A 26,776-nucleotide genomic window follows, 5' to 3' on the forward strand; every position below is an offset into this window, starting at 1 on the left:
TAATTTTCTTTTTATATGGATAAAAATTACCAGATGGAGACTTTGTACAAAAGTCGATTGCTTGGGTACCTCTGTCCCATTCGTGTTTCAACCGTGAAGCAGCTGTGTTTGCATGGCTCTGTTTCGGTTTGAAGGGTGGGATACGGCGTGAATTTACTGGGTACAGAGGAATAACACCTGAGCCCTCAGGAATGGCAACGCATGGGGGTATCATGGGCGAAACAGTATACTCTGTTATGTCCATGCTACTGCTCATGTCTATAGGCGACGGTTACCATTTTCTATCAGGTGGCCCGTCAGTTTGTTTGCCATTCTAAGTTGTATAAAAAAAAATAAAAAATTATGTAATGGTAAACCCGCCTGTGCTGTGGTATATGCTGGTGGGGTATCAATATAAGATTACAGGTGAAGATAAAAGCAAATCAGTTAACCCATCGCGACTAATTCTGCAAGAATTAACATTTTAAAAATTTTGGGTATATTACTAGCAAAAAACTGTCCTGTTTTTTTTTTTTTTATGGGTGAAAATGGTATGGTAACCCCGCCTGCGCTAACGGGATACGCTGGCGGATCACCAGTGAAAAAAAATCTTTTTTTATTTCTAATAGAGCCATCTATACTTTATTTAAAAGACTATTTGTATTCGAGTACTGTAATACAATTTCCGTATCTTGGTACAGATGGCGCTATTAGTTATTTTATTTTATATATAATAATATTTACAAAAATAATAAAGCTAGTAAATATATTATGTTACTCAAGTACTAATGACAAACTATTTTATATTATATTTTTCATGAGTAGTACAATAATTTTAATTTAACAAACAGTAATAAATAATATATCTATTAAAATCTAAGTTGAATCAGTTCTATCATAGATGGCGCTATAAGCATACATATAAATTATCTAAGGAATAGAAGATTCTAATATACAAATATAATATCTATAAAATTTACTTTTATTTATTTCATTCCTTTTTTTTTATTTTAAAATAAGCTATTAATCATTTTCAAATAAAAAAATAATCAACCTCTAGTGAACGCAGTCTTTTGTCTATGAATCATATCGAGAAAAAAAAGTGATTGTTGACTATGGTTTTTATATTTATGTCGGAATAGAAATACGTCTAGATCTGCGCCGGTGAACAATTTATTTCAATTATAATGACTACGCTCACTAGAGACGCTGTGTGCTCTCGTATCGTGTAGATAAATTTTTAAACTTCACCATTCAGTGTGTTGAAGTCTTAATAAGTGCTGTGCATCGAATAATGGTCTTGGATGAAACATTCGTGACGTCTCGAGTTTCAGCCTTGGATATTATGGTTACAAGAAAAAGTGTATTTTGAAAATATACCCAGTGTTTTCTGATTGAAAACGTCTGTGAGGTATTAAACAACTGTGCGGTAGTTCTGTTTATTGTAGTGGTGTCCAATAATTGGTGTTATGTCGGGTGGCAGAAGTATCGACAAGGAGCGAAAATCGCCCAGAGAAAGTGGCGAAGACTCGGAAGACGAGAGCGAAATTTTGGAGGAGAGTCCTTGTGGACGGTGGCTCAAGCGACGAGAAGAGGTAGGTGCTACATTGTATTTCCATATCCACGCATACTGTGTCTTGTCCAAGAATTTAGGACAAAACAACGATAATCATGAGCTGATTCACAAGGTTAAACAATATAACTACAAATGAGGCGCAATAAGCATTATAAATTGGATATAATTGATGTTTTCTTGACGTTTTGTCCTTTGTGCATAATAATTCTAAATTTTCATATGCTGAACATTAATAAAAAGGTCAACAATAGAGAGAAATTTATCCTGTATTCAATACGTTTATTCCTATTTACCCTATGACGATATTTATTTGTGCAAAACATATAAAATAAACATACAACAGATGTAAAAAATTACTCATGCTGTCATGGATTATGACAATAAATAAACATACAGCTTACAAGAAAATGCTTTTTTAATAAATATTTTTTTAAAGCGACTGTATGTTGATATTTTAAAATTTTGTGTTTATTAATAAAAATGGCAAATACAGTACATAATTTTAATATTATTGCAAAGTAACACTGTACTAACCAGTTACTTTTATTAATTATTAATTTTCTAGTTAATAACATAAACAAAAAGTATAATAAAAAATATATACAAGCAGATATACTTGTGCAACTGTGTTCAAGTTCACAATTTAAAGAATCAAATCTATGCTAGAGATTGTAAGGGGCAACTAAAAGAACTTAATGGTTAAGGGATTGGCAGCAGCGTCCCTCTTAAACATCATTAAAGACTAACTGCGATTGTCAATCCACCTGCCAAGCGTGGCAACTACTGCAAAATCCTCCTTAATGGATAATAATAAATGTAATGTCAGATAATAGGTATTAATTATACTATATATTAATTATAATAAATAAATATATACTGTAACAAGAGGCAGTCTTTTGTTGTGAACGCAACATTCTAGTGAATGTGAAATTGCCCAAAAGTCATGCATATCATACGCAGGGGAGGTATCATGGGAGAAACAGTACGAGGTCTGTCTGGAAAGTTCGTATAAAAGTGTTCTGGAATGCGAGAAAGAGGAGTGGGGAGGCCAGGTAAGCGCAGGACCCCTTCCTTATGTCCCTAACAATGCTTCAGTTCTGGTCTGACCGCCGTGCGGTGCGAACTGGCTTGTCACGCCATCTGTGAAGTTACCTCTTAACGAAACCCCGTCGGCATGGAGCCCGCTTCCGTTGAAGAGCAGCGCGTCGTAATCAAGTTTCTCTCGAAACTCGGCAAGAATGGCCGTGAAAGCAAAGAGTGGAAGACATCCGGGGAACCACGAACAAAAAAATCAAGAAAATCCCGCTCAAATGTCAAGACAATGTTGATTGTTTTTTTCGATGTTCGGGGGATTGTCCATCAAGAATTCGTCCCTCCAGGCCAGACAGTTGATGGAAAATTCTACGTCGATGTGCTCAGACGCCTCAAAGCTCGTGTGGCACGAGTTCGTCCAGAATTGGCGCGAGAGGGGCGTTGGATTCTTCACCACGACAATGCCCCTGCCCACACCTCTCTTGTTGTCCGTGAGTTTTTGAGTAAAAATTCCATTACGGTGACCGAACACCCCCCTATTCGCCGGATTTGGCCCCGTGTGACTTCTTCTTGTTCCCAAAAACCAAATTGGTACTTCGGGGGCGGCATTTGGGGGACATAAATAAGATAAAAAAAGCTACGACGGGGCAGCTGAGAAACCTACAACCAGAGGACTTTCAAGGAGCCTTCTCACAGTGGAAACGGCGTTGGCACAAGTGCATTATGTCACAGGGGGAGTACTTTGAAGGGGATAAAATTGATTTACCTGAATAATTGTAAAATAAAATTTTTAAAAAACTTTTATACGTACTTTCCGGACAAACCTCGTATACTCTATTATGTCCATGGTACTGCTCATGTCTATAGGCTACGGTTACCACTTTCCATCAGGTGAGCCGTCAGCTTGTTTGCTATTCTAAGTTCTATAAAAAAAATCTAACATTAGCTTGATGAGGCACACCAGTGATAAACTGATGTGATTCACCCAAATAGGACATGCACCTACTGAGACATGGATTACGGTAAATTCACAAACAAGATCATTGTAACATTAATATGATGGTATTGTGAGGGTAAATTTCTACTTTGTGTTTGTTCATGTGTTATAATTAGTATCAGCAAGGGTAAAAAAAAAAATTATATCATAACTTGTAAAAAATATAAAAGCTATATTTTTCCTAGTAATAAATAATTAGTACATATTTATTTTTGTCATCTGACTATCTGTAATGCAGAATTTATTATTGACTAACTTGAGATATTACATTATATCTGGAACTAACAAAATTTTTCATCGTGCCTCCTACCAAATTGTTTATAATTACTCCTCTCCATCCAAAGGTTGCCTAGAAGAGATCGCTCTTAGCGAGAAAGTCCCCATTGTTTTCTCACTGTGATTATTTCTTGTAATTATTTATATTTATAATAAGTTTAGTATTGTAATCTTTTGGAGGAAACAATAAAGAGTATCTATCTATCTATATCACAAATACACACATTTTTCTTTTATTTATACAAATTAGAGTGGTAAACAAGCGAATGGCTCACCTGATGGAAAGTGGTAAATGTCACCTATAGATATATACAGTACCATAGGATGTAACAGAGTATTCTGTATAACCCATGATACCCTTCACACATTGACATTCTTAATGACCAAGGTGTTATGCCTACTTTGTAACTAAATTACATTATAAAATATTAAACTGATTTTAAAAAATTTGCTCTCATTTCAACTGTATATTTTATGTGTTGCATCCTCATATTGATTTAAAACAATTTTTTTTAATTCTATTTCATTTATTGATATTTTTAATAGTAGCCTGCCAAAGATATTATAAACAACTCAGAAATATCTGAAGTTGGGTTAAATATATTTATTATAATTTTATATGTTAGCACTACTATAACATTGATTTGGCTTTTGTAACTAACTAACATGTGCTAAGACAAAATTTGCATGCCTTTAGATAAGGCGAAATGTGTAGATCAGTTACCATTTAAGACCTTTATACCACATTACGAGCAAATAAATTATTATTATTATTATTGCTGTTATAATATAGTATTTTTTTTTATGAATAAACAAATAAATTTGGTTAAGGTAGAATTATTTTATAAAACCAATTTTTTTTGTTAATATTGATTTCGGATTGCTTTTATGATAAAATATATTAAATATATGAAACTGGTGCATACAATATTATAAATGTCTTCATATTAAACTATTATATGTTAGTAACATTATACAGGATCCAAAAGGACTTAAAGAGGCACTCTGCTTAATTACTTAATTAGTTAAAAGAATGTGAAGTCGCCAATAGGAAACATGCCAAATAGCATTCTTATTAGCTATTCCTTCTAATGTAATAATTACACTATAAAATAAAAATTTATTATTAACGTAATAATTTATTTTTAATAGTAGCTACCTACAGTTAGTTACACTCTTGGAATTTTTTTTTGTTTCACAAACAGCAATTAATAAACAAATAGATAAATCGAAATAGTTTTTATATTTAATTACATATTGTTACTTCTTGCTTATTTTCTACCGATTTTAAGAAAGGAGGAGATAGAGGAAGATTTCTCAATTTAGTTTTTTTTTTTTATATATATATTTGTGACCTCATAACTGCATTAGTTATAAACCAACTTTAAAAATTCTTAGTTTATCTGAAAGGATACACTTTCAAATTCGCCTCATATCTTAAATTATGAAAATCGCTAGAGTAGTTTGGTTTTTAAATAAATTTTTTTTAGTACTCTATCTTATGTTATATTTTTAATAAACATGTACTGTAAACAACAATAACAGAGAGTAACAAAACTTTTAAAAATATTGAATATAAAAAAAAGTTAATGAAGATCTTTCTAATCAGACGTTAGGACTTTTGCAAAAAAATTATATATAATTAAATAAGGACAATTTTTTTCTAATTTTAATATAAAGACACTAAATATATAAATAAGTATATAAATATATAAAAGACAGCCAATTTGTGGTTAATGAATTTTATCATTATCAACAGGATAATGCAGAAATTGCTAAAGCCCTGAACTGAATACATAATGGATAATAGTTTTACAGCTCATGATTCATTCATAGATAATTTACGATACAATAATTCAATAATATTATGATTGTATAATACCATTACTGTGCATAATATGTATTATTTTGTCATTTAAATTTTTTTTTTTTTTGAGATTTCAGTACACTGAGTGACTATGTCAGCCTCATAGGGAATGTCTGAATGTATAAATATACTCATAGATGTAGGCGTTAGACATTGCGACTGCCTGATTGGCTATGGATTACATTGATGCTACCATTCATCGTCATATCAGCTTTTAACTGTCCACTGCTGAAGATAGGTTTCCCCTTTGAGGGGTTTTGCAAGTAGTTGATATGCTTGGCAGCCAAAGTTAGACTTTAGGAATATTTTAAGAGGGACGCTGCTGCCCATCCCTCGCCCTCCCGTAGTCGTTTCTTACGACACCCACGGGAAAGGAAGGGGTGGCCTATTCTATGCTGGGATTCACACGGCGATGCTACCATTGTATAAAGGCAAATTATATAAAGGAATTTGTTGTTTATAGTTGCAATCCGTTCACATTTTACCAGAAAATGTAAAAGGTCTACTATTTTATTACAATGTGTACAAATTGGTGACTGCTTAACTCCCATAAGATGATTAAGGTTGTTGAATGAGACATCAAGATCGCAACCTGAATTAATGTTAATACATTAATATAGTCATTAAAATAATATATTATTACTCACAATTCCCAAGAATTTTACACCACCATCATTCATTTAAGCTTTGAAATGAAAGTTTTGGAACTCTTCTGAGAAACGTCCAGCCTCTCACTTACAATAAGTTTATTATACTGCCAAGTGAAAGTCATTAGTTTTTACAGCAAAGGCTGACAATGAGACTAACAATTATATCATTATTAGCTTTAAGCTATGGCTTTACCAAATTTCATTGAAATCTGTTTAGCCAATTTCAATGTAACAGCTAGATAGAAGTAACGTATAAGGAGTACCATGCGTGTCACAGTATAATGGTCTCCATTATTTCATTCAAATTTATATTCGGTTACCACTTTACTTCACAGGGATCATCAGCTTGTTTGCCAATCCAAATTTAATAATACTTATTAATAATGGTAACTAAATACATACACAAATCAATATGTGGATGACACATACATTTTAATCCCTAAAAACAACTTTATGCTAATTGCAATACAATTCATTTCGTGCCAGCCGAGTTTGATAGTCATCTCGCGGTGAGTAACGGACTAGTACAGTTTCATCGGCGGATTATACGAAATGAATCTTATTGGGATTCGTTTAAAGCGCGTTTTTGACCCTCGAGGCCCTTCCGTTGTTTGTTTTGTCGTGAAGCCCCATGTGACGTCCAATTTGTACCGTTTACCTGCACTTCGTCGAATTGGTTTATAATCAAACATATGGCTCAAAACATTAGTATCTCAGATTGTCACAGTCTTAAGTGATATAGCTCTAATTTCAGTCTCCTAACATAGATATTCTTTTTTTTTTTTGGTATTTGTAGAACGTTTGAAGAGGTGTACCTACTTTTTTTTAATGGGTGATAATGAAAATGGTAATCCCCGCCTGCGCTATCGGGATACGCTGGCAGGGCACCGGTGAGGATGAAAAGGTAGGTCAGTTAGCCCATCGTGACGAATTCCATTAGAATTAACCACGATGGTTTCTAGAGGAATCCGCGTGGAGGTCAACCTGATAGGGTATATTGGTAGCAATGGGTCAATTAGACCCCATTACTATCAATCCCTTTCCCCCAGCAATACCTACTTAGCTGTTCCGCACCACGGGCAGTTCAAGAGTGTGCACTCGATTTTAGGTGTGAGTCGCTGAGGTGCTGTTTAACAATGGGACTCTTTGGATCGCAGTATGAATCACCAACTTTTTAATAATGCGCGCACAGTATTTGCAGTCTTCCACAGTTTTGTGCGCTTTGAATCAGTGTGTATAAAGTATACCAAGTAAGAATATATCCTACCAGTAGTACATACGAACATCCAAACATTTATAATATTAGTAGATTTTGTCCAAATGACCCAATAGAAAAAGAGAGCTAAGCCACTAATGATGAAGTATGTTTATAATTACTCCTCTCCATCCAAAGGTTGCCTGGAAGAGATCGCTCTTAGCGATAAGGTCGCCCATTGTTTTCTCATTGTGATTATTTCTTGTAATTGTTTATATCTATAATAAGTTTACTATTGTAATCTTTTGGAGGAAACAATAAAGAGTATCTATGTATGTATGTATGTATTTATCTATTTATATATCGATCCTAATTCTAACCTAATTCCTAATTGTTTTTGGCAATAGATCGGATTGATATCGATATTAAATTCAAGAGTTATCCTACTATTTATTTATTTATATTTTTTTAAATTTATACTTTAATTGAGCAGAAAACGGTAGACGCTTTCTATTTGTATACTGTTTTTTTTTTATTATTATTATTTTGTTCTTGTTTTGTGTGCTACTGTGTGTGTCGCATGCTTCTTTGATTAAATTATTTCTTTCTTTCTTTCTAATAGTTATTAGACATTTGGACGATTGACATCGTCGTCCAAATCTGAGTTGTACGCGGTGTGAAACGCCCACTTTTACCAGAACAATTTCCTGGAATGTTTCGTATACTTATCACAGGAAAAATATTTAAATAATATTACTAAGAAATTTAAACTTTCAACCGACTATTTTTTTTTTTTTTTAACTACTATTGAACTTTTTTTTGTTTTCATTAAATTCTATCGAAACTGATTGTGCAGAATGCACCTTTTTAAAATATATATTTAAATCTAGTATTTTTTTTTTGTTTTCTATATTCGACAGTGTCGTTTTCTGTTCATTATTTATTTCTTTCTTTTTTTTTTTTTTTTTTTTATGCGGCCCACCTGATGGTATGACTACCGCCGCCCATGATCACCCACAACACCAGCGGCATTAATCGGTTCGGAAAATTGAATATTAAGTGAAAAACGCATTTCAGATGATTGGGATGAAACTTTAGTTTGTGGCGGGTTGTACGGTGGTGAAAATCAGCAGCAGGTATCAATCCGAACAATTCCTCAGAACACTCCCCATGATAAATTCGGTAGAAGATGCACAGAGATGCAACATCTCTGCGCAGTTTCAGTGGGTTCGGACAGTAAGGCGTTGACTATCGATAATTTTAACGGAAGGAGTTGGTACTGTGGCGCTCCTGCCCACAGGTGAGAACAGTATTCCATATGCGGCCTGACTTGGGCTTTATATAATTTCAGGCGGTGTTCTGGCATGAAATATCGTCTCACCCTATTGAGCTAACTTTTGGAAGCTATCTTAGCCTTCTCCTCCAGAAGATAATTTCAAGGGAAGTGCTGAAAGTGAGGAGATACGACAAATAAACGCGCAGACTTGTGTCTTTTTGTTAAATTGGACAAGATTTTGTTCACCCCGCCTGACTGTCAATTTTTATTAGGTCGGTATGTAGATCTTAAATGTATATAATGTACGTTGAGCAATGAATATTACTTATCTGTAACATTCATTGAGCGGCGTCTGCTTATGCAGAAGAAACAGAGTCATCATCTTTGACACCAGAGGTTTTAAATGATCGATGACCATTCTTGAGAAAACTGGCGACCCAAATGATTATATGAGCTTTTCGCCACACGTCAAAGGTGTGTAAAAAACAGTTTGTCGAATTATTATTTGATGCAGTTAATGATGATAATTGAGAATTTGCTATGGGCCTATAGTTAGCTGGATCTGAGCGATCTCCCTTTTAGGGATCGGATGCACAGAGCAGTCTTCCAAAACTTTGGGACTATGCCCGATGAGTAGCTAAGCCGAAAAACGCGTAAGAACCGGAGCCAACTCTGGTGCGCACGTCCTAAGCACAATTTACTTATGGACGCACTGAGCTATGCGTGAATTTAATGTCAGGCAAAAACACGTGATGGTCGGTGGTGATTTCATCCCGTCATCCAATGTCGAGTTTATGGATCCAAGAACACGTTCTGGGCCAACGATACATTGGTAAAACAAGCTTCGTGTATCATAGCCAATCTCTTAATTTTTTTTTCGCTGTTATACAACCCAGGTTAGGAAGCTGACTCCTGTTTCAGACGAGATGCTGTTCTACAAGAGGCTCCATACCAGGGCTGGGATTTCCCGCCGACGGGCACCACAGAGTTAGGAATAAATAATTCCATTCCCTGAAGCACCACATCAGCAATGGAATCGGCAATGGCCGATCATCCAGTGTCGCCTCCATAGCATCTCATCCCAGTCCGCTGACCTGTAGTGCCAGACACGACGTTACCCGTGGAACCGGAATGCAACTGTGATGCCATCGACGGAAATCACATAGTTGTCTCAGCAGAAAACTGAGGTGAATGGTCCAACACATTATTCGCTAGGCGAGGAAACAAGCTGTCAGACCATAAGCCAAAGCAAAGTCATGAACAGATCTTCCCGCATAGTCGGTTATACGTGAACCAAGCCATTCGGTATGGTGGGCATTAAAATCGCCAAGAATCACGACTTCAGCGGAAGGAATCTGTTCGAGCAGGGAATCTGTAGCCATTTGGACGTGCTCAATGAGTTGGTCGGTTTCGATGTACCCTGTGGGACCTGTATAGGCACATAGACGCGAGGATGGTCATTGCAGTCTACGCGCAGCCATAAAATAGACAGGTCCGTACCTTTTTGGCGGCGACAGCAGATATCCTCTCTGACATACGCGCATACACCGGCACGCGAAACAAAACAATGTTCAAGTTTATATCCCGGGTACGTCAGGTATGAAGTTTCGTTTGGAGAGGATAAATTGCCGGCCGCGCCGTTTCTAGGTGGTGGTGGACAGCGTTTAGGTTAAAAATCCCCTGATATTGCATTAGAAATCTTGCTCCGTTTGCCCTTGGTTCCAAAGAGCGGAATTTTGCCCCCCCAGAATACGCTAAATTCTCCAGCAACATGGTTACTGGTACCTCCCTGGGGTATGCTATTTTTTTTTAATTCCAATGGTTGCGTGTTGTAAGATAGGGGGACGGGGTTGGGGAAAGGATTTTAGGAATAGGAAAGGGAATGGGATGGGTATGGGAACTCTCTCAAAAATGTGATCGCACTGAAAGTGCAACCAATCGGTATTCTGTGAATCCCCTCGAGCCGGCCCATTCATGCTGCAATACCATATGGTATTACAGCGTGGCTCTACCACCTACAAAATTCTTATTTCATAAAAGAATTACAGTCGTTTCTTAACAGTATGGCTTTAATTAAAATTGAATATAAGTATTTCGGGTAGTCTGTCTGCTCGTTTGCCTTCGTGACAATTTTTTTTTTTCTGTTATGTATGTTTTGCAGGCAAGATAATTTGGCACATATTAAACATTGTGGCCGGCGCCACTGTCAATACGTAGGTGGTAGTAAATGCACGTTGAGCGCTACAATTTGGCAAGCGGCGTCTGCTTGTTCATCATCTTTGACTGATTGATCGATGACCATTCTGAAAGTGACAATGATTATAGAGTTCGACACGTGGTGTGTAAAAAACAGATTGTCATTATTATTTGGTGCAGGTGATAATTGTTTGCTAAGTTTGCTGTCTACGCAGTTTAATTTTGCCTCGCAAAATATAGAGACTTCAGTCGTAAACACAGATACATTTATAAACAACGTCGTGTATCATAGATACACAATTTTTTTTTATACAACTTAGAATGGCAAACAAGCTGACGGCCCACCTGATGGAAAGTGGTAACCGTTATTGAGCAGTACCATGGACATAACAGAGTATACTGTTTCGCCCAATCATGCGTTGCCATTCCTAAAGACTGAGGTGTTATTCCTCTGTACCCAGTAAGTTCACGCCATGTTTACAACTAGATTTTGTCCTATTTTTTGTTCCACAGTAAAACGGCTGTATCAATAATCACAAAATTAATATGAGACAAACACGGGAATAAATTACATAAATAAAAAAAAATTTGCAAATCAAATCCTAAAATCAATTCTGATTCAATTAGGTTCATGCTATCGACCAAAATATTCACAAAAATCAGCCATATTCAGAACCCCCTTCTTTTGGTAATTGCTTATCAGTTTAACTTCTTCCATTTTTGAAGTTAGCGAAAGACAGTGAATTTTTTGTTACATCAAAATCTGTACCTATTTTACAGGCTATGTTGCAGACGTCTGTGTCAAATACCGCTTGCTACCTGCAAAGATTTCGCTCGCTCGGCTGCCGTAGGCTGCCTACAAACTAATTACGCATAAGCAGTCATTTACTTGTCAAGTACATACTTTCCTTCCTACTTCGACGGCGCGCCGGTCATTGACCGTCTCATTCGACTCTTGCGCAACCGAAATCACTGTCGCTTTCTAGGCTCAGGGTCCGATAGTAACCATTTGGTGGTCATTATAGAGTCTATCGATACCATATCAGATGGTTTTATGACCAGAGTAATCGACCACTGTGTATGTGACTAGGATTCTTTATATTTGTCAATAGAATGCGTAATATCATAGGCCATATCAGAAGAATAATTGTACAAATGTCATCTGCATTAATTCCTCTGTCCTGTTTGTGTTTGTCCCTCCAAGGAGTTGTATTTGCATGGCTGTGTTTTGTTTTGAAGGGTCGGTGATAGCATTGAAATTTAGTAGCTTCACTGAAATGAGCACTCCAGCTGTGTGCTCCCGGCATAAAATAAGACGCTTCCTTTCTTTTGAGTATCGTAATAGTCGATGGATGGGCAGCGGCGTCCCTCTTAAACTATCACCGAAGTATAACTGTAGTTGCCAAGCCTGGCAACTATTGGCAAATTTCCAAAAGGGGATGCGTATGTTCAGCAGTGGACTATTAACGGCAAATGAATGGCAGCATTTAAAATGTATCGTGGACATTACAATATACTCTATAAAGACAAACATGCTTTTCACGATTATTCTGAATGTTAGATACAGAGATAAATCATTCAGTATCTGATATCTGTAAATATTCACTAGATACGAGCACATCATAATAACGAAATATCACTCATATAAGGCATGCCCTTACAAAAGACCTTCGCGTACGAACTAATAAAAATATTGAGGGACAAGAGGACAGTCGTAATGTGCACACACGGACAATTGAAATTGCGCAATCCCGGGCAATATTTATATATTTTGACTATCAAAAAATTTATTTCAATAACGCCAACTAATAAAAATGTGGAAGGAACCTTAACTCCTAAACGAATAATCTAAATTGTGCAAACTTGAACAATATTTGTAAAATGTGACGTCATTACGACGTCCAGAAATTTACTGTCGTGCCAACGTGTCAATAAAATTGTTGTTAGAGGTTCCACCGCAACACAACGACGTAAACTTGTGGAGTAACTTTATAATTGACTCCATTGCCTGCAACAATCGTTGTGAAGGAAATATTCTCCAAAAGATTATGTGTTAGCTCATCTGACATGAATATTTTGAAACCAACAATTTAAAAATATCAGTAAAAATTTATAGTGATCATAATAACAAAATTTTGAAGAAACCTTTATAGTTTATTACAAAAAATGAATTATCCCATCATAAGTTATTACTGTAATTTTAGGGCTATTTTAAATGTTTGAGATAGAACCTGACACTATTCGTTAATGTAATCCATAATTTGGTACAGCGCAGCGCAGAGAGTTACTTCGTATTCATTATAATTTAATAATCTTTAATGGCGATAACGTTAGACAATATTTCCTCGAATTGGTAAACACGTAAAGGGGTATTAATTAAGGTCACTGTTAACCGAAATATCTGTGGCTCGTATGCCATCGACATAGAGCTTGCTTTGGTGTTTCATTTAAATCTCAATCATTTCGAGACACGCCTAATTGATCCGTCCGCCGCAGTAGGCGCGCTCTCTACCACGTTAAATTTGAATATGGTAGGCGAAATGCGAGAAAAACAACTTTGTTCTTCATCACGAGGGTAAATTAACAAGGCTTCTAATTTGGGATCCATTATGATAGGAAAAACAGAGTCCTGATAGTCGTACATCGAACAGACACACCTAAACAAGTAGCAAGTAAACCGAGAACATACCGGATCTTGTTCTTTTCGCCATACAATGACGTGTGGACCCTTATTTAGTGGAACTGGGAGTCAAGACCTTCTATCTTATTATTATAAAATCATGCGAGATTATCGCATACAGGCTCAAGATTAAAAATTCCTATCGAATAGTTGTCAGGTAACCCCGAAAATAAAAACGTGAGTAACGCCGATACAAATATGTAATTCCAATTCAATGTGACGCAGTACGATGATAGATTATTCAAATGAGTAGAAATACCGTAGTAACAAAAAAACCGTATCTATTAAATTTTATACTATCTGGTAATGTAGACTGTACTACGAAACAATAGTATTCCTATAATTAAGACATGTATATCAATACCCTATTTATTAACTAAAGATCTATATATGGGTAATTCTCATGAAATCCCGAAATTACCTATTAATAAATTAATGAAAATTGTTTGAATTAATTGATCTTCATTTTCTCTTAAATTTATATTATTCATGTAATTAGGAGTGAAAAATATCGTGGTCCCCAGAATAAATGAGTTTTGAACGAATTTATGAACTTAAAATATTTAAATGTGAGGGAATGATGACTGAGGTGAGGAAATGATGTTTATATTCATTGCTCATATGAAATCGTATCATTTATTTTTTAAATACATTTAGAATTCTACTAGGTTATATTAACTTAAAAATTCGGAAGTAACATGTACGAAAATCGATGATCCAGTCTGAAAGTAATTACCTCATAAATCATCATTCCCTCACTTTTATTCAAAATGAGGGAATGACAAAATAAACCATAACCTAAAAAATCTCGCAAATAACCTCTTGTTACCATCTAACTGTTTTCTCTACATTCCAAAAACAACTTTACTACTTCATCAAAATTCAAATATTTTAATTACCTTGTTTATTCTACACTGTGATGGAATGATTGTTTAAAATATAATCTTTACAAAATTTCATGGATATTTATTTCCAACAAGTACTCTAGCAAGCGTGAGGTCAATTCACCATTCCGAATAAGTGACCGTACTACCAACTATCAAAAACTAATGATAATGTTATTGAAGTCATCATAAATATACCTACTTATCGACTGTTGATAATGATATGAGGGAATGATTATTTTTCATGGGACACATGTTGAGTCAACATTAGAGAACTTGTTGATGATTTATGATCTTAAATTCAGAGAAATTTTAAAAAGTTGTTGTATTTACAAGAGACTAGCCATAATTACAAACAGATTTTTTGAGAAATTTTCTATAATAACTTCATACAATGTTTTAATCTGTAGTTTGGGACATATAATGATTTTCAATGTACTATATATTTTTTATTCCTCATAAATGCCCGTACGATTCCAAAGTTATTACCAAAATTTTAGCCTTCATCATGTTCTTTCTGAAAAAATAAAATACCATCCTAAGTCTGTTAAGTTTATTGTAAAAACTACTAGGACTGGAATTTCGAGATTTCATGAGAATTACCCATATACAGATGCACATTCCCGAAAAAAAAATATCCGCCTTTCTTCAGTACTCGGATGGAACTTTAATCAAACAAATGTACTGAAACCGCCTTTTTTAAAGCAAGTATATTGTGTTCACCATTATGTTGCCTTCTAAAGCTAATCGATCGATTATTTAGATTAAAATTTTAACCATCTGATAACATTCGAATCAGTGAGTGCATTTGTAATTAGGCCACGGAAGGTATGGCGCTCAATAGAAAATGATTATATCCTTTAAAACGACGTTAAATCCAACGTTGCCATCATTTACCATGCAATAAGTTTATTTACCAACTTGTAATGGTGTTTTAACGCGGGATTTACCTAAAATCACGTCGTGATAAGTCCCAAAAATTAATTATCCATGAAAACTCAAAAGTTTAAAATTTACTAACCTTTAAAGCTTCAACTTTATGAATACACATTTTTTATAAATGACTCCGCACAAAGTGAGTGTACCGTCAGTTTCAGTTTTCTGTGTCATAACGTCTAATTCTAACATAATTTTCCTGTTAGTAACAGGTCAAATGAGACACGTTCTTAGGAGTTTGTTCCAAGAATATCTATCGATTTCTGTCCTCCCAAATCACATGCACGAGTCATGTGTTTATCTCAACCTTAAATATTATCTAAAGCTTCCATCAGCTCATCTTTTGCCGTACAGTATTATCACGATAGTTCTAAAACACAATTATGTTGGCAATGAAAGTTCTGCAAGGCATTTATTTCAAACCTATATACGTAACTATCTAGGGTCTGTGACAATTAACTGTGGCAAGAAATCTTTCTATCTAATATATTTTTTTCTATCTCCTCGAAATTTCTTGAATTACCTAAAAGTAAAGTAAACGAGAGGAGAGCGTTGATTGAAATAATAAAGAGTAGAAGAGGCAAAATGCTGGGCCACCTTATACGACATGACGATTTTTTTAAAAGCATAATAGAAGGAAAGATAGAAAGCAAAAGAGGAAGAGGAAGACCGAAGATTAACTACATGGGACAGATAAAGGAAACACTAGGCGTCATGTCGTATAGGGAGATAAAGGATATGGCCTGGGATAGAGCTGGGTGGAGGAAGATGCATGGATTGGTTGCACCGACAAGAGGAAACTCTTAAATGAAAATGAACCTAAAAGTATTAAGACTTTCAAATCTCTACATCCTCCCTAAATCCAACATAAATTTACTAGACGATTTCTTTGTAAATGAAGCAAACAAACAAATGTATTCGTTACTTTTAATAATATGAGGACCTTGTTTAAAAATATACATAAATAAGAAGCCTGATATTATCTACTGAATAATAAAGTTGGTATAAGCATATTCTTGGTATGCTATTTTTGTTTTCCTTCGCAAAAAATATTCAGTTTAAGATGAAGCCTGGCTAATCAAATTTCAATATTATTTAAGAATATGTACCTACTACATGGTAAGCATCGATGCCGTGACGTTCTAAAAACTGGCAGACATGCTATCGAACCACTATCCGTAATTTGAAAGCCACAACCAGGATGTTATACCTAGCAAAACGAAAAGAATTTTAAAATGGAGGGTGAAAAGACAATTAAGAACTACTTAAGAAATGTAATAATTTATTTTATTTTCTGTTCCTACAGTATAGTTAATTAATCCAGGATTTTAGCATTTTCCTCCAAATAAATAATCCTCACACCCACACTACAAATTATTCTACAAGAATGCATATATAATTTTTTTATTAGAAATCAGTGATTATATAAAAAAAAATTGTAGAACCAAATATATGTTGTAAGTATAAAGTTTGTTTTTCATAGTTTAAGCCAGTAGTAGTTGAATGAACTCCTTGATTTTTTTAACATGTTTATGATTGTTCCAGTCTCGCGTATTTGCAATGAAATCACATAACAACACATCTCGTCTGACTACAATTTTTATATGTTTTAATAAACACCTTAATTATAATTTGGCGTTTTAGTTTTTATATCCAATATTACCAGTTCCCTGGTCAGTGCTTGTTATATTTTATCTAGGCACTAGATCTACGTTATGACCTAGAGGTTAACACAGTTCATACTGAGTGTGGGTGTGGTGTAACGTACTGCCTGTTTATAGGTACAAAATAGTAATACTGCCTAGTTTTTGAAACTGGTTCTTTAAAAAGATATCTGGCTTAATAAATATTTATTTGTGTGAAAATTTTGTTGTTATGGTGTTCATCCTTAAGCTTCAATCAGATTATCTTTTTGGCAAATTTTTTGCCATTGTATTCCTTTTTAGTTCCTAACCACTGGGCATAGCCTATGTTATTTTATTCAAGTCGTCAATACAATTACGTGTACCTAATTGGAATTTTTATCATCTTACCAAATATGGATCGATGCTGTCGATCTTGGAAAAAAATTATATCTGATGCAATGGAATACACGACTTCTAGATCTTGAACCGGTGTTCATACGAGTAGACTAATAAGGTATTCCAGTATGATCCTTACTAATATTAGAAATGCAAAAATGAGTAAGTACTCACATCTGTCTCTGTCTTTTATTGGCTAAAGGAGGAAAATAAATTAACGAGTGTAACTGACCAGTGTCATTGTATTATAAGGATTGCCTTGAACTGGTTGATTTTTTTGGCCACTAAGGCCAATTAATTCGCATTGTACTGAACAAGTTCGTGATTTCTTGTCACTGTTTGCGGAGATGAGGTAATCTGATAGAACTTTGTGTGAACTGGTCTAGGAGGTCCTAAACAGGTGTTTAAGTGATTTCAACAAAACACACACATGGTGAATATATAAGACAATGGAATCGGACATATCGTAGACGACAGGCAAAGATATCATCGAAAGTGATAACGCATATTATGCTATGGACGACGTAGTGTTTTGGTACATCTTAGTACATATTATGATGCCAGAGTCCTATACACGGTAGTTACCAATTTCCGTTAAGAGATTCGTCAGTTTGCTTTCCATTCCCACCAGAGTTGTTACATAGTTGCTACTGCTCGCGTAATAATGATACTCTCTAATTATAAATGTTCAAAACAAGAATAAAAAAATCAGAGCTTTAGGCTGCGATTTGACGTTGAGGTCTGCAGCAGAATTAAAAAATAAATTTATCGTAGTTAAGACTCCTCCAACTTTATTTGTGAAGCCGGATATCGGTTTATAAAATAATGCAATAATGCAATACCAATTGAAATTGTATTATTTGTATAATATGTATAACGAGAATTTATTAAACTTACTATGTTTGTCATTTTTGACAATTATTTCAAGCTTATACGGAAGTCTTCTTCAGGGGACGTATCGCACTTTGCGTCACAGCGTCTCATCCCGCACTGCGGACTGCAGCTCGTAAAGCCCGTGAAGACGTCGATGCTGGCGAGGGTGGGGGCAAAGATAACGTTGGCAAGAGACAATGGTTACAATAATAATTGATTTATTTATTTTAAAAAAAAATAACTTTATTAAAAAAAAGAAAATATGGTACAAAAGACGGACTTATGCTAATAGCATTCTCTACCAGTTAACCTTTGGGAAGATCAGTGAATCAGGAACGAATTGGTTAGGAGATATTGATTAGTATATGGTCGTGCAGTCTGTTGGTCATCACAAGACCTACGTAAAAAATCTGATTTTTAAAATGGTTTTAAGCAACTTAAACTTTTTTGGACCATCTTTTATTTTTGTCGATATGTTATACGATTAGTCGTCATTTCTAAAACTTTTTTCACAATTCATTTTAAAATAAAAGGGTTTAATCTTGTGTTAGTCTATAGCCTATATTTTGGTTATTGCCACCATTTTTGTTTGTGGAGCAAAAATTTTATATTACAAACATACTTATAGACACGATCCCGCATTTTAATTTTAAATATTTTCTGTCCACGTAACTTCTCACCTTTGAAATCGCTTTTTTTGCGGAGCAAATTATACACATTAAATATAGTTACTTGTATGTATCTATCAATACAATGTAAAATGTGTGTATGTACGTGCTAGTTGGCACGCGTACTCTGTTTCGACGTACGTTTATGTCACAATGTAGGATATTCGGAATATCTACGTCCTCTATTGTTCAGATACTGCGCATCTCTTTTATTATTGGTATTCGCACACAATAGAAATAATGTACGTGGAATCCAATATTGTCGAATCTAGAGATATCGAAAACGCAAGTTGAATGTTTGGTTATACAGTGTACCGCAATGGAACGAGACGATGAAATTGCTGATGTACTCCATGTGGCATTATTGTCTTGTTTATAATATACTAGATGACACGTGTGACCCCGTACACGGATTTTTTTATGACATCACATAAACTTAAGAGCAAGTTTACTTTTCTAATAGATTATTATGAATAAAAACAAAGGCTGGTATTCAGGATACATTTCATTATTATATTTAAATATGTAATAACAAAATAGAATTGGGTAGACTAACTATAGTAACAACAAAAAAAATATAGCAATTTATGTAAGATATTGGAAGGAAAACCTATTTTTTCGCACTTGTTGAAAAACCAATCACCATTTTACTAATAAATGGGATCAAAAGGAAACTTACTTGATGAGAAATAGTGGGAACATATTTTCATTTTCTGCCCATGTTATGCATGTAAGTCCAATTGATTGCATTAGAACAAAATGCGTTAGCTTTAAGGACAGTCTTAAATATTTCACACAATGAACGTCTATTTCAAGGCAAGGTCGACCTCGGTTCAGCAAAAGTCACGATGTCCAGCTCTCATCAATTCGCAGCTCACAAATCTTATTGTCAAAGCCATTAGCTTCGTCTGGATCTAATGTCAGTCTATTCTGAAAGGCACTATCTATACTTTGACCTGATTGCGGTATTCAATTAAATATACCGCAATCTTTTCAATTAATAATGGTTCTTTCATCCTTAATTGGGTAACCTTATTTTCTTCCGTAATTGTTTTTTTTTTTTTTACTTAATTACTTTTACTTAATTGCAAGTGACATTCAAATTATAATTTAGATCAATAAAGATAATTAGCTATGCTTACAAAATGAATAAAATTTTCGCTGGGCATTCATCTGGGCCTGAACAAATCTATTGCCTCGATTATGTTCTGATTGCATTGTTTTAGCATTACGAACTCCTTTCTAACTTCAAGCGGCCTGTCAATGAGGCACCCACACGTACACTCATTCATCATAATAAATTATGTGTCTGTATTTTTTGCTGTCATATTTATACCACCATTCGAGCGAACATTTCCGATAAACCTTAACGCAAAGTCGCAGAGGCCATATTTTATTAATGTATGATACATCGATAAAGTTTGTTTTAGACAGCATACTTTCATCAGGTCAGTGGCACAGTTGGAAGACTAGTGTTTTTTTTTTGTTTAGATTTTTTTTTCTACGAAAGTGAAAACCGCTCGACATATCGAGAATATAATTTTGAACGAAGAAAGTTGGTCTAGGTTTGTTTTTTGTTTAGCTCCATACTGGTTCGTGTACAGTGAAAGCATTTTGAACGTATCTAGTTGGTAGGCTGTTTTTAATGAATTATATTGTTCTTTATTCTATACTTTCTGATTAGAACTAGTCAACTTCAACTGTGACCTTGATCTCGACCTTATAACGAATTTAAATACGCCTATTATGTTAACGAATTTCAACATGTTCCCACGTTTTATGGTAAGAGAATCGTTAAATTTACATATTTATTATAATTCATGACACCTAAGTCCTCAGCAGTGGCAACGCTTGCTTTATAATGAGCAGTCCATATACTATGATAACCACAGTATATATACTACCATGTACATTGTATGGGCGACAATAACCAATTTCCTTCAAGTTGAGTAATAAAAATTTATTCGGTTTAAATAAAAAAAAGAATTCAGGCCATTAAAAATTATTGTAAAAATTTTGCAATATGAAGAGTAATAAGAATTGAATTGGATCATTCTAAAAAATTTATTGTATGTATTTTGAAGCCAGCTATGTCTCCGACATTCAGACCAACTAACCTGTAAATTAAACAAAATCTTCGCATATTCTAAAACTTGTTCGCAAACATAGTTTATAAAACGTAATACATTATACATTGTAATTAACTAGTATGCTAATAATAGGACTGTTATGTTTATTAGGATTGAGATTACAATGCTTTAATTGCCAGTCTTTGTTGTTTGTCATGTCCAAGATGGGTACGTTTACCTTATTTACTTTAAAACTGGACTAACGTCGTTTTATCTATTTATCGCTTGATACTTGTTCCCCAGATTATATCAAATTCTGCATACAATCAAAACAACTCATAATAGAGGAGCAAGAAACTGCCTTATTATAATAGGCAAATGTCCAAGTAACATCCACCATTAGTTGGTTTTATAGCAGACAATAAAATGGGACAAGAGATAAACGAGCTCATTGGGTGTTAATGTTGTACGGAAAGGTTTGTACATAGTGAAGCGGTAGAGTGTCGCCTCTCACCCATTAGACTGGCCAACCCGGGCCTCGGTTTATTGGCTTTTACCCTATTCGACCTCAGAACGATTTTACCTTATGTTACGACTCGACGCTGCGGTAGGTCAGCGAACTTGTGGCGTTCTAGGTTCAAATCTTGGTGAGTGTCCTTTAAAGGCTAATCAAACTAGTCTTAATAACATATACAAGATTTACTTTGAAAAGATTTCGCAGGAATCGAACTTGTTGCACGCACTACATTTTTGGCACCGACTTCCTACCGCGATGATATTACATTCGTATTACTGTTGCATTATATGAGGTCAATATTATCTATTTTGATGCCTGGTCCCTATATTGCTTAAACAGAACATAACATTATCTAATTATTTTTGCAATATGTTTCTGATGTCTCTATGGTACAGAAGATTTTCTCTGTACCTAAACCATCTGCAAGATACGAATAACTTAAATTTATTACCAATGAATCCGTATATTTTGAGACAAAAATAGTTTTAGTCTCAGTGCCTTAATAAACTGAAATAAAATGTTTAAATTTAAAGATCGCATGTTTGTATGAAGATAGTAAAATGATCCTGCATTTATTGCATCTATCTAATTTGAAAAAAGGACTTAAAATCTGCTCCCCCATATATCATTTCTCTAAAGTAGAGATAAGAAAATACCATAAACATACTTTAGTAGTCTAGTTTAGATTAAAGGAATATTACCGAAATTGCGTTGGGGGCTTTAGAAAGTTTTTTTGCATTAGTCGCACGGAACACTGAGCAAATACAAATTGTTACGCGGTTATTTATCACACTGAACTATGGATACGAGGGTTAAAGACAAAAGACAGTAAATACTTTTTTTACTTGGTTTGCTTTACTTCCTTTGATGTAACTTATTCTTAAGTCTTCAGTTGTGTCACTAGGATAGCATACAAGCCTACAACCTGCTGGACATAAGAGTTATATAAGCGGTTAACGTAATATCCCAGACCTTTCCCTGAGGAGTATTGCCAATAAAATTTTGCTTCAGAATGTTGCTTTCTCTTTCTATAATGTCATTAGTGAAGTAGACCCAGTCGTAAAACTGCCATTATGTGTTAATACTTCGCTCCCAGTAATGTCTTCCCTTATAAATTTGATTTGGTACAGCCTTTGTCAACCGCTATAAACGTATTGTATAACGAGGACGTCTATGGAAAGTTAATTTCTCATTTATAGTTTTAAGGCGGTGGGATCACCTTTAAGTATTATAATAGTTTGATTCAATGTTATAGTTTTTCATATGGTATATCTATAGATATCACTATGAAATTTTGTTTTTTAAAATATTAATTCAGTAAACGATGGGCCTATTATTCTTAAAATGGAAGTAGATAAAATATTTTTTGTATCTCTGACCTAGTGCAGGACGTCCGTACTAAATATCGGGGGCAGCAAGATAGTTATTGAACCCGGCATAATGTTATATCATACCTAACATATTCCGCACTATTTGTTGTACAATATCGCTATAAATGATTAAATCGAGCCCGAGAAGATTTGGGTTTAAATAAATAGGCTGTGACCTATTTACTAAACAAAACGATCGTATCGTAAGGGGGAAAGGGTCAAGGGACACAACCATCGCATGGAGTATTGCTGCAATCATGATAATTAGGTGCTCGATTGCTGCCGAGGGTTTACCGTGAGATGTCTATAAAAAGCTTCAGGATTGTTTGTTTTACGTTTTCAAATTATCGTTTCAATTGTAGTAAATTTATATTTTTTTTAATATGTATTTCTAAAAACTAGGTATAAAAAAAGACATTGATATCTTGTTTACCTTGATTAACAGTGGATAAGAAAGCAAGTTTCTTTTAAGGTCTTTCTGTCAAAAATTTTGTAATATTGCTGTTATTTTGTCTTATTTTATTTCAACATTTTTTGCTTCTTGGACTAATTCCCCTAATCTGGAATGGCTTCTTTAACAAAGTGATGAAGAAGCATTAACTTATTTAGAAATAGAACAATTTGCCGTTTACCATACAATAGAGAAATGGAGAACGGCGTCTTTGCTGCATTAATCAATTTCAAAATGAATTAAGTATCCAATTAACTGGACATAACTTGTACTGCACGCCGTAGCATCTAGTTTGCGAAGAATGCAGTTGAGGGTGGGAGCTAGATTAAGATCTAAATTAGCTTCATGTTATCTGCTAGCGATCTTGGTCTACGAGTAGTTAGTGTTTTCCTTTTTTTTATTGTTTATTTATTATTATTCTTACCAGATTTCGTCAACGACATCTATCTTAATGGTTTCCAATTAATTTAATAACAAATAAATAAATATTTAGAAGATGTCGATAAGATTCAAATTCCAGTTATTATCTATTATTTATCTCTGCCTTCTCATTAACTCTTATCTTGAACGTTGCATGACGCAATTTTTCTCTGGATTAATTGTAATCAGGAAATTGATGTTGCTATGGTGATCAATGATTATTCATATCGTTTATATCTTACATGTCATTATCTGTAGCATCGTTGTCAACGAAGAAAGTCTCAATGTCATTATCATCATCATCATTGTTTATGAAATCATCCGAATCGTTTCATGATCGTTTATCTTTGCAGACAACTTTAACATCAAAGCTGGCTGGAGCATATTGTTTAACTCTATTAAATACTGTGTTTATCAAATTTAAAATGGCGTTTATATATATATATATATATATATATATATATATATATATATATATATATATATATATATATATATATATATATATATATATATATATATATATATATATATATATATATATATATTTAGCACGGAGTAAATAATGGCTACTGCTCTATGTTAATTACTTTTTTAGGTAGAGTTCAGATATTTTAAAATTTTAATACTGAATCACCGTTGATGGTTCTGAAGCTGTGTGTGCCGGAAGTGGTGAGTCGCGAACGTTATGCAAACCGGTAAATCTGTCTGTTGGTATCAGCTGGATCATTCACCGACAAATAGGTCGTGAAATAAAAGCTATTGTTTCCCATACTTATGAAACAACCGAAATGTCAGCCGTTGACGTAACGTTTGCTGACAAAGACTACAGGGTTTTGCAGAGGTGACACTCGATTATTTATCAGACTCAATATTATAACAAGCTGGTCTGTCCTAATCATAAATTACATTATTTTTTCTTTGGCTAAATAATAGCCGAACTATTATGAACATTAAAAAAATCTTAATTTATTGGCATTTTTTTTTTTATGGCTTGGTGTTATTTTGTACGTTATGCCGCCAAATTTACTAATTTGATATTTCTTTTCGCAGTCGATATGGATTATACCCAAGTTGGCCTTATATTAATTTTGTGGCGAAGCTACTGTTTATCTTTGTAGAGCAAAGATATGGTTGCAAAAAACAAATGCATTTAGAAGACATACGATTCCATTTTCAAAATTTAGGTCCTTCATCGGTGTGCTTTTATTTTAAAACTGAGACAAACACTGGGATTAATATCACAATTTGTTCTCCCTTTTGTTTTGCAAAATCTAAGTTATTTACTAAAGGTAAGCCACAAATCGATCCTGCGTCCTATAAGTGAAGCGTATTAAGATGTTATAAACGGATCTCTCCGCTAGTAAGTGGTTTTCTTAATGGATCTGTGTTGACGTCAGTGAGTACCTTTTGTATTATTAGGTGATAACCGCGTCAAGTCGAGACATTCTTTGTTTAGACTAGTTTAATTCAGATTTACTACTTATTGTAAGGTGCATTTTTATAATAATGATAATAGGGGCATTTGTACGAGACACTGTCTCAAAGTTTGTGCAAATAAAAGAAAAATTAAACATGATTCTGGTCCCCAAAATTTCAAAATTGTTTGAAAACCGTCTTCTTTTTTAAGAAGGAAAAGGTGAAAGTTTGGTGTTTAACAGTTGATCCTACCTCAGACTAACACTTAACAAAAACAACTGAGGTGATTTTTTGGGAGTACGGATTAATGGCGTTTCAATTAATTTCAATGGGGGAAAATTGCTTTGAGATACGAGCAAGGTTACAGAACGAATTAAACTCGTATGTCGAGGTACTACTGTACTACATTATAAATGATGATTATATGTATGAGTTAGCCAGTATTATGATAATTAGATATACTTCGACGTAGTACGAATACTTATAGAGATTGTTGTTGCTATGCGGCTGTTTAATAGCTTTTAGGTACAAACGATACTCACTTAGTAACGACCTATCTGATATTATTTTTATATTCATTGCATAAGTGTCAAAATATTTCAGTAGTCTATATAAACGTGAGATACGCCAAAAATAGTGATCTGAGCATTTTCCGATTCTGACTGTCTAACTATTCACAGCTCTATCCTGCCTTATATAAAGTATGCTCTATGCTTAGTTAGGATATAACCTATCCGTGTGGTGGGAAGGGATTGTTAGTAATGGGGTCAAATAGCCCCATTACTAGCAATATACACTGTTAGGTCGACCTCCACGTGGTTCCCCCTGGAAGCCATCGTGGCTAATTCTAGTGGAATTCGTCAGGATGGGCTTACTGACCTGATGAAATCCTCATCAGTCATCTATCACTGGTGCCCCGCCAGTGTATACCGATAGCGCAGACGGAGTTACCGTACCATTATCACCCAGTAAAAAAAACTTATCCGTGTAACAAATTTCATCCAAATCTGTTCAGTAGTTTTTGCGTAAGTGTAACAAACATACGTACTTACAAATTTTTGCGTTTACGATAGTAGGTAGTAAGACGATGTTAATTTTTAAAACAAACAACCTTGTAGGCAGAAAACGTTTCGTGGATCGCGTCTGTCGGTCGGTCGGCCGTGACGGCGAGGCCAGACGGCCACCAGACGGGAGAAAGGTATGACTCAAGAGTATGTGTACCCAAGACCGCCCGAGAGCAATGGGCCGGCTCGTGTTACGCGAGTGGAGCTGTACTCTCTTTTAAAAGGAGCAGCGTCTCGATTCGTCTATATGTGAATAAAAAGGGACGTCGGTGTGTTTATAATATAACATGCAAAGAAAACATTGGAAAACATATTAGATACGTTTTCGCTACCGTATATATGAAACAGAACGAGACAGTA

General features: G+C 34.6%; 1 protein-coding gene across 1 annotated transcript in view; it reads left to right on the plus strand.

Annotated features, from left to right (window-relative positions):
* Positions 1–1,095: 1,095 nt before the first annotated feature.
* The window catches only part of LOC113517327 (nuclear receptor-binding protein homolog), a 113,851-nt gene continuing 88,170 nt past the window's right edge, over positions 1,096–26,776 (plus strand). Inside the window, exon 1 of the mRNA XM_031912549.2 lies at positions 1,096–1,574. Coding sequence (XP_031768409.2) covers positions 1,449–1,574 — 126 coding nt within the window. The 5' untranslated portion in view covers positions 1,096–1,448. The remainder of the gene's footprint in view (positions 1,575–26,776) is intronic.

Source organism: Galleria mellonella, unplaced genomic scaffold (genome assembly GCF_026898425.1).
Source record: "Galleria mellonella isolate WM207_F2 unplaced genomic scaffold, CSIRO_AGI_GalMel_v1 utg246, whole genome shotgun sequence".
NCBI classification, from domain to species: Eukaryota; Metazoa; Arthropoda; class Insecta; order Lepidoptera; family Pyralidae; genus Galleria; species Galleria mellonella.